The sequence below is a fragment of the Anastrepha ludens genome, chromosome 2 (genome assembly GCF_028408465.1).
Source record: "Anastrepha ludens isolate Willacy chromosome 2, idAnaLude1.1, whole genome shotgun sequence".
Taxonomy (NCBI): Eukaryota; Metazoa; Arthropoda; class Insecta; order Diptera; family Tephritidae; genus Anastrepha; species Anastrepha ludens.
The window spans coordinates 174,690,707-174,705,639 of NC_071498.1; the positions used below are offsets into that span (position 1 = coordinate 174,690,707).

At 38.8% G+C, this 14,933-nt stretch overlaps 1 protein-coding gene across 5 annotated transcripts in view; it reads right to left on the reverse strand.

Moving 5' to 3' along the window:
- Nucleotides 1-2,392: 2,392 nt before the first annotated feature.
- LOC128855909 (tyrosine-protein phosphatase 99A) overlaps nt 2,393-14,933 on the reverse strand; it is a 178,036-nt gene continuing 165,495 nt past the window's right edge. For 2 of the 5 annotated variants that reach the window (XM_054091144.1, XM_054091142.1), the window contains exons 7-12: nt 9,875-10,161; nt 9,464-9,813; nt 9,244-9,410; nt 8,622-9,177; nt 7,649-7,917; nt 2,393-4,423 (exon numbers count right to left, since the gene is read on the reverse strand). In XM_054091144.1, coding sequence (XP_053947119.1) covers nt 2,683-4,423; nt 7,649-7,917; nt 8,622-9,177; nt 9,244-9,410; nt 9,464-9,813; nt 9,875-10,161 — 3,370 coding nt within the window. In that variant the 3' untranslated portion in view covers nt 2,393-2,682. The remainder of the gene's footprint in view (nt 4,424-7,648; nt 7,918-8,621; nt 9,178-9,243; nt 9,411-9,463; nt 9,814-9,874; nt 10,162-14,933) is intronic. The other 3 variants (XM_054091147.1, XM_054091146.1, XM_054091145.1) reach the window with 3 other exon arrangements.

Sequence of the window (14,933 nt, forward strand, 5' to 3'; positions counted from 1 at the left end):
AAGGAAAATAAATGAGACTCCTGTGTCGCACAGAGGTATCACAATGGAGCTGCAAGGTCTAAGTGAATTGGTTGAACAGACCAACTTCCAACTAACACCATAACCAAACCTAACCTACTTCATTCCATTCCTTGTATTCAAAAGCACCACCGCTCAAAATTATATAACTGCAGCTGCAAAACAATTTATATTTTATGCCTATAAAACTAAACAGTTAAAGTTGAAATTCTGTTTTCATGATTTTGGAATAACAACCTATCTCAATTAGCTTCAAAATTTTTACAAAACATTTGCTTAAATAGAATTTGAATTCCATGGCATGGCTTGTACCTCATTGTATTTAGGTGTGAAATTTCAGCCATTTCGAATTTAGTCATCAATTTATTTGATAAACTGATATTTTTTTCAAAGTTGAAATGCCAATCAAGCTCGCGCTTAGTCTTTATGCAGTTATTTTTCATGTTTCGTGTAAATCTTACGTACACTTCACCCTTTTATATCATTCGACGAAATAATTCGCGCACAAAAACTCTCTCTCTCTTATCACCAAGAGCGGAATAGGCCGCGCGAACAAAAACTCTCTCTTGTCACCACAAACGAAATAATCCGCAATAAATTATGTTTTTGTTAAATTTTGGGGAAAATAAATAATTTTTGTCATCCTGTAACACACTTTCTCATTCGAAAAAACAGTAAAAGTCTGGCTGGTGATGCAAAGGGATAAAGCAGCCTAACTGATGCTAGGCTTTCCAGACGAAATCTTTCCACATGGAATAACATCCAAAGTCGTTTTAGAAATTGAAAAACAAAAAACAAAAACAGGTGAAAAAGTTTCACGGCTTGTATTGTTCACTTCTCTTTTTAGTTAACCGTTTTTTCATTATAAATTGAATTGCAGATTAAAATATTATAAGATTCCCTGAATTTATGCTACTATTAGAACAATTGCCGAAAATGAGTTTAGTTGTTGTTTCTTGTGCGCACAGATTTAACCGATATCCAAATATTAGCGGCGCTCACAACAACCTGTCTTCTAACTGCCTGGCAACATAATTACATTGCTCTCTGGTAATGTTCTTGACACAGAGATAGTTTATCAATGTTGCTGAACATTTCTGCTTCAACATGCTGCTAAAACCACATTGGCTCGCATCAATGACTTGTAATATTTTATAGCTGCATCAGCGAGTGTTTATGAAATGCGATTACTTGTAAACCTTCAAAACTCAATTGCACTGAAAGTACTTAAAATTCTCATTCCATTAACATTTTCTAGCTGCTTTGCTTTCACTGACAGTTGTTTAAACAAATTGTGCACGGCAATGCTTTCAACATGTTTACTATGTTGTCAACAATATTACAGCGGTAAATTGAGAGCGAAACATAGTTGCGAGCGAGCAATACTGTAACATTTTTTATTGTTCAACACAAAACGACGTGCTAGCGTGTTTTGTTGAAGTCGAGTAGTTAAAAGCTGTTCTCTTTTTGTTACCATTTTTAAAATTAATTAGTTTTAATAGCACGTTTTAAACACTGCCACACCAGCAATAAATTGAGACCCTCATTCACTTAACGTATGTATGCATGTATAAAGTAGATGAGAGTGTAGCAGTTCGAATTGACGAAAAACAGATATTTTGCCGTTACTTACGGGTAACTCGTACTTACATGCATAAATCAATAAAGTGCATGCATTTTTGTGATTGTTTTTTTTTGTTTTTACTTTGCATTTTTTCTTTTTTCTTAGGTATTTAACACTTAAGATGAATTTTATTATTTAGCTTTTGAGAATTATGTAATTTATGACTATACAATGAACGGCGTTGGAACGCTTGTGATGTACGATAATTAAATATGTTTTTTTTTTGTATTTTTTTTGCAATTTTTTCGGTATACATTCGCTCATAAGTGTAAGACTGGATGTTTATGTAAATACAGGGTAGTTCCATTTGCAATACAAAATTGTTTGCTAAACTTAATTTAATATATATGTATTTGTACGTATGTACTTGTTTGTTGGTTTTGTAAATTATATTGTACACTAACTCATATGCGTAACACAGTTAAAGGTATAATTTTCAAAGGGTGCTTCGTTTTTTGTTTTTTTATTACACTTAGTGCGACGATAAAAATAATTACTAAAATGTTTATGGATTTATCAAACCAATTTTATGACGGTACAAAAAAATTATGATTTGTAACCATGCACAAAAACACCCTTTACATTAACTTATTGCTATGATAATAAAATATAATAAATAGTTGCATATTTATCGACATAACTTTTAAAGCAATAGTACAAAAATTCTTACAACTTATTAGACTGCTTAAAAGTAAGTTCCATTCTTAATAATACAATGCAATATATAAATATTTATTTACGAATTCTGGCTCTTGTACCTATTGAATATTTGCTTAGAAGCAATACTCTGCTTTTTATCAGCTTTTTACTGCCATTTTCATTGAAAAAAAGTAAATATGTTTGTGTTATTTCTATGGTGTTTGCGAGCATTTGGTTTTTGTTTTTGCTCTTCTTCTTCGCTTTGTTTCGCATATCATAAAAATAATTTGTTAGTTAGTCTATTTAAGTTTATAAATTTTACTTTTAAATTACTTATCTACATTCATAGATACTTAACTATTGCTATTATTTATAATATAATTTTAATTTAATTCCTAATTCTAGCCTACGATATCTAAACTTTGGGCATCTGTAACAGTCGCTGCTTTAGTTGTTGTTGTAGTTGTCATTTGTTTCGTATTAGTATTTGCATTCAACGAACCATTCGCATTTCCATGCAAATCGGCATCATTATTATTACCATTTCCATTACCAGTATCATTACCATTACCGTTGTAGTTAGCAGTGGCGTTTGCAGAAGACAAAGAAGTATTGGAGGAGGATTTTGTTAATGGTGTCGAGGAGGTCACATCGCCCATGTTGCAGGTGTTATTCGCATATGAGTTGGGGAATTGTGTCGGCGGTGGTGGTGGTAGTAGCGGCGTCAGGCCATCGATCGTATCATCCATGCAAGTGCCAGAATTGGCGGAGTTGCCGCACGCATTCGAATTCAACGGATCGAATTGACGGCGGTGAAGGTGTTGGTTTGCCACAGTGGCGTCATTTTCGAAGGCAGGTGGTGGTGGCGGTGGTGTTAGGTAACCATTAATGCCGTTTGGTGTTGTTGTTGTTGTTGATAACATCGTTTCATTGTCATGCGTGCCGTACATGTGGAGATCAGCAACGGCGTCAGTTAGGGACGTTAGTTGCGATATTGGTGATTGTTGTTGTTGTCGTTGTTGATGGTGGTGTTGGTGCGCATGAGTTGGTTGGTATTGGTGGTGTTGTTGTTGTTGTTGTTCCATATTATTTACAATAGAAAACCGTTCACCATTAGTGGAAATAGCAGCAAAGGAGGAGTTGGGATTTGTTGTTGTTGTTATTGGTGGTGTAGGAGGTGTATGATTATTAATTGGATTGGATTTGATGTTGTTGGATGATGTGGCATAAGGTGGTATTGCACAAGTATGGTGATTTGAGGTATTATTGGCGTTTGTGTTGGTGGTAGTGGTGTTGGTAGCATTAGTAGTAGTATTAGTATTAGCGCAATTTACATTATAATTAGCATTACCAATTATATTAGCATTCAAATTGTTAGTGTTGTTGGTGGTGGTGGCTGTCGTCATGTTGGTCAAATCGGTTGTTGTTGTTGTTGTGATTTCATTTGGCGATGCGAGTATGGCTGATAGTGGTGGTGACGGTGGTGGTGGTGGTGGAGGTGAGTAATGAGTTGGTTGTGGTGGTATTGGTGACTGGATTAAACTGAGCGACTCTTGTTGTTGTGATTGTTGTTGTTGGTCTAGCGACATTTGTTGTGCTTGTAATGATGTGAGTGCGTGTGGTTGTTGTTGTTGTTGTGATAGCTGTTGATTTTGTAAATTGTTTGCACTCGAATTGGGTGTCATCGTTGGTTGTGTCGTTGTTGTTGTTGTTGTTATATTATTTATAGTGTTGTTGGTAGTATTGCAAGCATTTGCATTTGAATTTGCATTTGCCACATTTACATTACTAATACTATTACTATTTACGCTACTACTATTATTATAATTTAGCAAATTATTACAATTCAGCTGGGCATTTATATTACCATTGCTACAAATTTTGCTGTAGAGGTCCGGCGTGGCCGTTGTCACATCCTCGAATTCCGTGCGCAACGCTGTACGTTCGAGCAGCTGTAGGTTGCGTGGCAAAAACGAGAGTATATTGTAAATTAGGCGTATGTCTTCGCTGGAGGTCCACACGCCCGGCCGTTTGTTGTGATACAGCTTGGCATACTGGTAGATGCTCGCCGTGTTGCAATATTCCATTTCCATCGCCAAGGACGATATGGCACAGAAGGTGCACGCTTGTGCGCCGCCGTATCTGTGTGACAGTGAGACAGATGATTTTTTGTTTCAGTTGATGTAAGAAAATGGTTGGCACCGGGAAAAAGAAGAATAGGAGAATGCATAATTAGTCTAGTGCTCATAAAATAGCCTAATATGTAGGAATATATATAAAACATATAAAAAAGTAATTAAAAAAAAAAATATGTATAATATAGAAAAATTAACACTTCATCAAGAAGATCTAAAAGGTGATCAGATTGGAGGTACTTTTTCCAATAGGGGTTTTCTTTGATGGATCACGCGTGACTACTGTCAAACTAAATACATACATATTAGGTGCTCAACTAAGTTCCAGCCCTTTTTTTGCTGAAAATACAACTTTATTCTGAACAAATGGTTACAAGTGAATCATTGAAAGTATTGCCCATCGCTGGATACTACTTTTTCCCATCTTTCTGGTAGATCTCGTATACCGTCGGGGTAAAACTGTTCATCTTTTGAGGCTATCCACGGATCAAGCCATTTTTTGATGTCTTCATTTGAATGGAACGGCTGGCCAGCTAGACCATGTGCCATCGATCGGAACAGGTGATAATCGGACGGTGCAATATCTGGAGGTCTGGAGAAAATGGCGAGTGGGGTAGGATTTCCCATTTCAGTGTTTCCAGGTAGGTTTTAACGGGTTTGGCGACGTGAGGCCGAGCGTAGTCATGCTGTAGAATAACTTTTCCATGTCTCTCCGCGTATTGCGGCCGCTTTTTGCGCAATACTCGGCTCAATCGCATCAATTGAAGTCGATACCGATCCCCAGTGATGGTTTCGATTGGTTTTAACAGTTCATAATAAATAACACCTACTTGGTCCCCCCAAATACATAGCATAACCTTCGCAGCGTGAATATTCGGCCGAGGCAACGACGTAGAAGCTTGACCGAGCAGTCCCCATGACTTTCTTTTCTTTGGATTGCTGTAATGAATCCGACGTTCAACATCCCTTGGTTTTAACTCCCTTGGTTTAAAGGAACCCAAAACTCCTGTTTCTGAATCATTCCCAAAGCATGCAATCGCTTGGAAATGGATTGGCGGGTAACTCCTAATACTGAGGCAAGCTCTTATTGCGTTTGACACGGATCCTCATTGAGCAATGCCTCAAATTCAGCGTCTTCGAAGGTTTTCGGCCTTCCTTTACGCGGACGGTCGTCAACATTAAAATCACCGTCTTTGAAGCGACGGACCACTCTCGGACCAATCTCGGCACGTTGTTTCACTTAAAGCAGCATCCCCATAAACGTTTTGCAGCTCTCGATGTGCTTCAGCCGCCGTTTTTTTCGAATGAAAGAGGGAATTCAACACTTCCCGCAAATGACGAGTATTCGGCACAAAATCAGACATTTTCACAAAACCAAAAGTATACTCGTATGATACCAAACCAAAATCACGAATGTGTCGAAGCAGTTTGTTTACCACATGTTTAAGGTTGGTTAATGACGTTTAGGTTATGTTAGAATCGACTAGCACACACTGCTGGCGGCATCTATTGACAAACAGCGGGAACTTAGTTGCGCACCTAATAATTTTTCCGGTATTCATTGACATTTCTTGACAACGTTTACAAATCGTAATGTATTACGAAAATCGACGTTCTGTGAAAAGTGTTCCTCGCGCATATGGTGTGCATAAGCGCCCTACCGAACGCACTATTCGGTAGCCCATCGGCAAAAATGAGAATAATTTTACATTATCGGTTGATACCCGACCGATTAGACCACGTACAGCCCGAAGTGAAAAGTATATTGCGGCTGTTAAGTGGAAGTTTTGATGAAGGCCAGGAGTAATCGATTCGGCGCCGATCTCAACAACTTGGCTTATCTTATGGCACTACGATTTGGACGCAATGACCTTGGTTTGAAATGCTGCTAGTCTAAGATTTGAAGCAAAGCCGATCGTCCAAAGCAGTATAGTTTCAGTTGTTGTTGTTGTTGTAGCAGCATAAACATTCCCCGTGCATATACGAGGAATGCTACAGAAGTGACAGTCCTCGGCCGGATATAAATCCGGGTCATTCCGGTTACGTGGAACCGACTGTGGTGGGATCTTGAAAAACTAGCCGAAGATCCATCTTTTGGGACCCGCATTTTGTTCAGCGAATAAGCCCATTTTTGAACTTAATGGCTACTTAAATAAACAAAATTGCTGTACTTGGACTGAAGAGCAATCCGAAGTGTTTCAAGAACAGCCAGTCCATCCATTGAAAATAGCCGTTTGGTGTGGCTTATGGGTTGGATGAATAATCTGCCTATATTTCTTCAAATACGAGGCTGGCGCCAATGTAACAGTGAATGGTGAACGCTATCGCGCATGATGAACGAATTTTTGATGCCTGATACCGGAAATTGAAGCTCGTGATCTCCACATCATTTGGTTCCAAAAAGGCGGTGCTACTTGTCATACATCCGGTGAGAGAATGGATTTACTACGTCGTCATTTCGGTGAGCAATTTATCTGTCGTCTCGGACCAGTGGATTGTCCACCCAGATTGTGTGATATCGCACCTTTGGACTTTTATTTGTGAGACTATGTAAAGTCTAAATGCTTTGTGGATGAGCCAGCTTCGATTAAGTCATTGGAAGCCAATATTAGTAAAGTTATTCACGAGATACCGACCGAAGTCCTCCAGCGTGTCATTCAAAATTGGTGTTTACGGAGGGCCGAATTACGGCGCAGTTGCGGCTACCATTTAAAAGGGATTATCTTTAAAAAATAAATGTCACGAATAGTGATCTTCGATAAGCCAGCAAAAATTCAGGAGCTAACATTAACGGCATAGAAGTGGGGTGTGAAATTACATACCCAGACTTTGTCTAAGAGAGTTGTAAAATAAGTTAAGCATTTTCTTGTATTTTTTTCCAAATTTATAAACTTTTAGTGAATTTTATACAAAATTTAGAGATTTTAGTTATGTTTTCATTGTAGAATTCGCTCTACTTTCATAAAAAAATGAAAAAAAAAATTATAAAAAAAGTGTTTAAACTTTTACTAAGTTCGCCATATTTTTTGCAATTGTGAATTTGCCAATTTTGTAAAGCGTTTGGGTCTTTTTCAGTTACATGCTTTTCAATGCAGAATTCACTATACCTTTATAAAAGAAAAAAAAAAAAAAAATAATAATATATATAAAATAACTATGTGGTTAAAATTTGGTAACTCGTCGCGCTACTATTATTTTGAACACATGTATGTGCGTAAAAACAAAAACTCACCTATCCACAACGACAATCGGTCCATTGCGATAATCGGCGCATCGCTCGTGCACGTCGACTATAAAATCGTAAATACTCTTCGGGTTGGACATCTCCGGCCAACTGGGACAATGCAGCATTTTCACATTCAGCTCATAATCATCCTGTATCGATTGAATGACAAAATCACGACTAACATAATCGCTTTTGTTCGTTTTGCGTAGGAATTTGACGCGATAGTAATCGCTTTCGATGGGTGTCGTGTCATCGGGCCAAAATTGTGCGAAATTCTGGAAAACGAGAGCGGCCATTAAAATACAAATTCATTCATAAGGGGAAATATTTATAATTTTTTTCATCTGTAGGCCTTTAACTTCTTTGTTACAGGTTTTGTCTGAGAAAGTTTCAGAAAAGAAATTCACTGCAACATTTAACACGACCTCCAAAATTTTATTATTTTTTTTCAAATGCAAGTGTTTACGGTTTAAAATGTTCTACAAAAATATTTTACGGGAAATTTTAATAAATATATCTAAATTCTGCGATCACTCCCAGGAGACTCTAGAAGATTGAGACATCTCGGCCAACTTCAGCCGGACAAAAGGCACAAACGCTCAATCCAACCCAGGTCTATCCTGAGTCTAATAAGGGAACTGGGTTTGGATGAGGTAATGTGATGAGCAGATTGAACGAAAGGTCAAGTGCAAGCCTCATAGAAAATCTATCTGCCTACCTGTAGGCGGTTTGCGAGCGCCATTAGTGGAGAGTAAAATTTCATAAGAAAGAAAAAATAGTTAAATACAATTCTAAATATTGAACTTGAATAGTTTACTTTATAAAAAATGTTTACACTCACTAGTTTTTTATAAATTTGAGCCAGTGTCAAGACATTCACTAAATCCCTATTTGTCTATGGTTTAGTTACCAAAGGCTTCTTAACACTAACATACTAGTACGTTTTTTTGTTTTTTTTTGCCTTACACAAATCACTTACAATTTCGTCCAGCGATGACAGCAGCACAATGGTCTGCGCATTGTGGTCCCAGACCATTTGCCAGAAGTCTTTCACAGTGTGCGACATCGGATGTTGAGTGACAATAAAGTCACGCAATCGCCGGAAGCCATGCAGCCATGACGCATTTATATAGTCACTACCCTCCTCACCCGGCTTGGGCGTCAAGTGGACACGACTGCTTTCGATCGGGAATATGGCACCACGATTCTTCACCGAATTCACCTGCTTCATCGCAGATGCAATGTGTATGTCTTTCGTCTGGAATTGTATGATATTCTTGTACTGCTGCTCCAGGTAGGGTGTGCAGTTTTTCAGTTCCTCAATTTGCTCGGTACGCAAATTCGTTTCACCCGAGGCGATCGCCTCGACCAGGGCGTCGTGTATGAAAATATACTGCTCCTCGGTTTGCACAAGGAAATTACGCTGAATGCGTATGTGTCGTAGGAAACCGAATACGTTTACGACTAATTTCTGTTGGATCTGTTTGAGCATGGCATCTAAGACGATGTAGGTGCCTGTGCGCCCGACACCAGCGCTGTGAGGGACAATCAGAAAAATTAGTTCACTTCTAGTAAGGAACACACGCAATGTAAACAAATACCTGCAATGCACCACAATGGGGCCCGCATCGTCGGGATTTGCGGCAGAGGATTTCTTCACAAAGTCCAACACTGGCAGTGGATGATCGGGTGTGCCATGATCGGGCCAATTGGTGTAGTGATATTGATACACGATTTTCTCGGTCTGACACTGTTTCTTTTTCTTTAACTATAAAATATTTGAAAAATGATTTACAAACAACTTCTAACTGTCGCGCATACCTGTTTTACCTTCAAGTGCTTGATCTGTAAGGTGCGCACTGTGTAGGTGGACATGACCTCCTCATCAACCATCTTCACTTGTATGACACCGTAGGTCTCGACGCCATCCTTTGGCCAATACATGTCACATTTTCGGCGACCACGCTCCACCAGGTTGGTGATCATCACGATGATAGCCACGCGCTGCTCCCAAATCATGCGCCAGAAGCAATCGAATGTGTCTGGCAGTGGACCCTGTGTGCCGATGAAGGCGCGCGATTTCTGATAACCATCAATGAAATTGGCATTGATGTAGTCAAGGTTTTTCTTTTGTCCGGGTGTGGGGTGCAGGTGCACGCGGCTGTGATCATCTGCGCGGAAGAGATGACATTTTAGTGATTAAGTATTTGAAATTAAAATCTATCATCTTACAGGCTGTTATATTCAGATAGCGATTTTTACGCTTATTCTCTGGGTGCTGGGAATGTTCGCAGGGTAAATCGTCAATTGATTCGTTTTGAATAGCTTCATACTCGCGACTAAAGCCAATATCGCCATCAGCGTGCAGAGAGGCGACATGCTTGCCGAACTCATTGACGGGTACAGCCGCGCGTATTTCGCCTGCGACTTCGACGGGTGCTTCCCAGTCCACTTGCGGCAAATTGGGATGGTGTGGTGGGTCATCCAAATAATAGTAGGCGGCATGAAAGCACTTCCTGCTGGAAGAAAGAAAAAGCGAAAAGGATGGAGTTTGTTAAATTGAGGATAGAGAATTTGAGAAATTAATAAAAGTTTGGGGTTAGGTAGAAAATTAGCTGTAATTTCGATTAGCTGAAAAATAAGATACTGAGATGAAATGTAATTTAGGTGGCACAAGGCAGTGTAACAACGGTGAAACGTTAGAGGTGAATAATTCGTTCCGACGACTAACGGTTCTACGTTACTGGAACGACGACTATCGACTATCAGTTCTATGTTACTGGCCGGAGCCCAGGACACTCCAGCATAATTCCTCACATATATTTTCTATGAACAACAAATTCTTATAGACTACAACACAAATTAAATAACATTATATAGAAGACTTCAGAAGGAAAACAACATTAAAGAAAGATGATATCCAGTTGAATACATTAAGACCGCGAGCAATTGGCGCGTTTCGGGGATAATTTGTTTGTTATTATTTCTATAAAAAGGGTAGGAATTTCGAAGTTCTCTTCTTGGAACCTTAAAGTTTATGTTTTCCAGAAGAGCAGTACAGCCAAAATCACCATTTATAAAGCCATATACAAAAGTTAGAGAGAAAACAGATCTTCTACTATCCAGAGGCTTGAGACTTAAAAGAAGTGAACGAGCATTATATGATGGAAGAGGTTCAGTAAATTGTGAGATTTGATGGTAAGGCCACTAAATAATAGTCGCATACTCAAGGTGGTAATGGATAAAAGAGCTGTAAAGCAATTTTTAATGTGTATGGGTCCAAGAACTGCGAGCTATTCCGTCGAATGAAACTAAAAGTCTGCAGAAGATGGCTAGCACTACTATAGGGGCTTTTATAAATATAATAAATATATTAACTTGCTAAAAATTTACTAATGAGCATTAGCAGCCCTGGTAGCTCTTCTTATATGAATATAATGCATATACTTTTTTTTGGTACTAATTTTAGACTGTTGTTTTCACAGCTTTGATAAAGTTGTTGCTTGAAATTATGTTCACTTCATTGGGAATCTTGAAGAGTTGAGTCCAATTGATTTGAGAAGACGGTTTCTGGTTACTTCGAGAGCAGTGCCATCAGAAAAAATGTGCTTCAGAGTCAAAACATATGTGTGGTGGATTGTCTGTAGAAGGTGTTGATGGGTCCAAAGAGTGTGGCCTAGGCGGAGTCTTATGAAAGCTTGAATGTACGTTTTTTGAAACATTTGTTGGATAAGTAGGCAGCGAGAGTTCTCGATTTATGGCTGCGTAATGGTGGCTGAAATTAAACCAATTCTGTACTGATGATGATAGACTGTTTACTAGACATGGCTAGTTTACTGGGGCGGCAGCCCTTGGTCGGGAAAAACCCGAGTCATTCCGGTAACGTAGAACCGACTGTCGTGGGAACGACCAATTCTGTACTCTTACGTTTCGGATGTACTTTAGTATAAATCGCCAGACATCTACTTTTTCGACTGTGTTCTTTGTTGTTACAGATGTTGAATTAGTCGATTTTGCGACACGATCTGCTGTTTCGTTGCCCATGATACCAATCTGGCCAGGTATCCAGGTAGGAATTTAATCTTTTGATCGTTTTTGATGAGCATACCTCTAATTGAATTGACTGTAATCGAGGCATGGGTTGGATTTTGGACTGCTTCCACGACCGACAAGCTGCCGGTACATATCAAGACTTTGGAAGCGGTCTTTAACGCTATGATGACTGCGCTTCTGCGGTGAACGCAGATGTAATGACTGACTGTATTAGCATTTCTAAGACGTGACCAATTGTGTCACAAGTGCATAACTGGGGGATGAGTCTTTAGATTTGGAGCCATCTGTGTACCATAGCGCGAATTTTTCCGCTTCATAGCGAGCTTTACTTTCCAGGATTAACTGACGAAAGGCATCAGCAGAAACATTGCTTTTTTTTTAGTCTTGAAAGACTGAGGTCACATGATGTTTTTCTAATAATCCACAGTGGGTGGGTTCAAATGCAGGTTTCACTCGGGCCAGGGCAGATTTAAGTTCTTTACGGTCTTAAGAATTAGGTGCAAGGTAGAGGAAATACTTTGACTCGTTTTTGTGAGCCGTATGTATTTGATATCGTTGTCAATAACTGAGTCTGATGAAAATGTTATTTTAGGTACCAAGCGAGCGTGGATTTTGCGTATTCTTTCCTGTAGTGTTGGTTGACCCGCTGCTGCCAAAATGTTTTTTACGGGCGTAATTCTGAATGCGTAAGATTTTTGGACTTTTTCACGTTGGCAAAGGCGAATATCGGAGGCGGTGGTAGCTGTATGAGCTTTACGACGACATAGACAAAGCGCAGCGAATAAAGATCCAGCGGCTACGTTGGCTGGGTCATGTCATCCGAATGAATACAAACGCTCTGGCTCTGAAAGTATTCGATGCGGTGCCAACTGGTGGTAGTAGAGGAAGAGGAAGGCCTCCTCTGGGTTGGAAAGATCAGGTGGAGAAGGACTTGGCTTCACTTGGTGTGTCCAATTGGCGCCGGTTAGCACGAGAAAGAAACGACTGGCGCGCTTTGTTAAACTCGGCCAAAATCGCGTAAGCGGTTATCGCGCCAATTAAGAGGAAGAAGAAGTTCTGAATGCACGTATGCACACCCTGGCGGCTTGATGGTAAACCGGACTAAACGCTGTTATCGTTGACTGTGGGGATTTCCATGTAGAGATAAAGTCCATAACCGATTTTACTTAAAATTAACAACTTAGTTAGATAGATTAAAGTATTTATATGTATGTGACTACCTGCTATATCACATAAAAAAAAAAAAAAAAAAATTGGCGCGTACACTTCTGTTAGGTGTTTGGCCGAGCACCTCCTCCTATTTGTGGTGTGCGTCTTGATGTTATTCCACAAATGGAGGGACCTACAGTTTCAAGCCGACTCCGAACGGCAGATATTTTTATGAGGAGCTTTTTCATGGCAGAAATACACTCGGAGGTTTGCCATTGCCTGCCGAGGGGCGACCGCTATTAAAAAAATGTTTTTATTAATTTTGCTTGCACCGAGATTCGAACCAACGACCTCTCTGTGAATTCTGAATGGTAATCACGCACCAACCCATTCGGCTACGGCGGCCGCATACATATGTATAAATAGTAGTAGGTTTTCTGAAAGCTCACTATTACATAAATTACCATCTCTTAAAAATTCATAATAAGAATGAAACAGAGTGCAGCCTTTGTTTGGAAGATGATGAAACCACAGAGCATAATCTTGTGTAACTGTATTGCCTCTGCAAAGACAAGACTACACATCTTTTAACGATATAAAATGGAAGAATGAATTCAAAACTGCTTCTGTTGCAGATATGCTGGAATTTGTACGCATGGTTCCACCAATTTACTGAAAGAAGTTGGCTTTTAACCAATTCCCAGCCCGGGGCAGGAAACAACTAGATTAAATAGAACATGATGTAATACATTTAAGGGAGTAGTGGCAGTCACCAGGTCTGGTATTACATACTTCTAAAGCATGTAGTACGACACGGAAGTTATTTTAGATTGAAGTGTCGGCCATTGAGCACACCACAGATACTAAAATTATTAAAAAAACATATAAGCACCTTTATATAGAAAATACCTCTAAGTACCTGCAACTGAAACAATAAATACTTATAAAAAAATGAGTTACATATACATAGATACACATCCATATGGCCCATGTGCGTGCCAAAGCTTTCATCCACAATCATTTAATTAGTATTTTTTAATTAGTAATCACTTGGGTGCAAAATTAATGCAGCGTATTTAATGGGGTTCTCGACTACAGCAGCATAAATGATGCAAATATTTATTTCACTGAAAGCCATTCAGCAACGCTCATTCATTTCATAAGCAGCCAATAAAGCAATGAACTAATAAAAACTCGACTTAGTTCATAAACTGTAAAAAAAAAAAATTATAAAAAATGAGGCAGGAGATACATTGAGTAGATTAAATACCATTAAAATTGCTATAAAACTAAACTGGTAGAAATGGCAACAAATACTGCATTTATCAGCCCGCCCATAAATGGCTGGCACTCGCATTGGTGCCACCTGTGCGCCTGCATGGCAACGATTAAAAAGGCTTGCAAAGCAAATAATAAAAAAAATAAAATAAAAAAAATATTAATAATAATCATACTCAAGAATCAGCAAAGGACGCATTGGAAAGTGGATCGCTCAATACACTTGCATGTACATATACATGTACGCTTGTATGTTTGTGTGTATGCGTTTAGTTGTGGTGTTCCATGTAACAGCCTACAAAGTCGGGCGAATAAAAAGCACTTTCAGCAAATGAAGCGTAATTTTCATAGAATGAAAGAGTAAAATAAATAACACAAAGAGATAAGCAAAAAATAAACAAAAAGATAAAAAACAAGAAAAAAAAATAAATGTAGTATAAATGCAATGGCCGGGTAAAGAGGTCCCTAAGCACTCAATTAAATGAAAGAGAAAAACGCTGAAAATACGAAAAGTGGATTGAATGGAACTAATTTTTTATCGCATGCCAACAAACGAGTAAAATAGAAATTTACAAAAACAAAAACAAAAAAGCAAAAACCATTAACCAAAAACAAGTTGCAATTAATTTAGCTCACTTTTTATAATTCCCATAATTTGCATTATAATACTCCTTCGCTCATAATTCGCTTTATTATACAAGAGGGAAAAATAGACAACAGTGCAACGTGACTCACGGGCTTTGCCGCGGCGGCCAGAAAGGGCCAAATTAATTTTGCTGATTTATTACGCAGCTGAAAATATTCGCCTGCT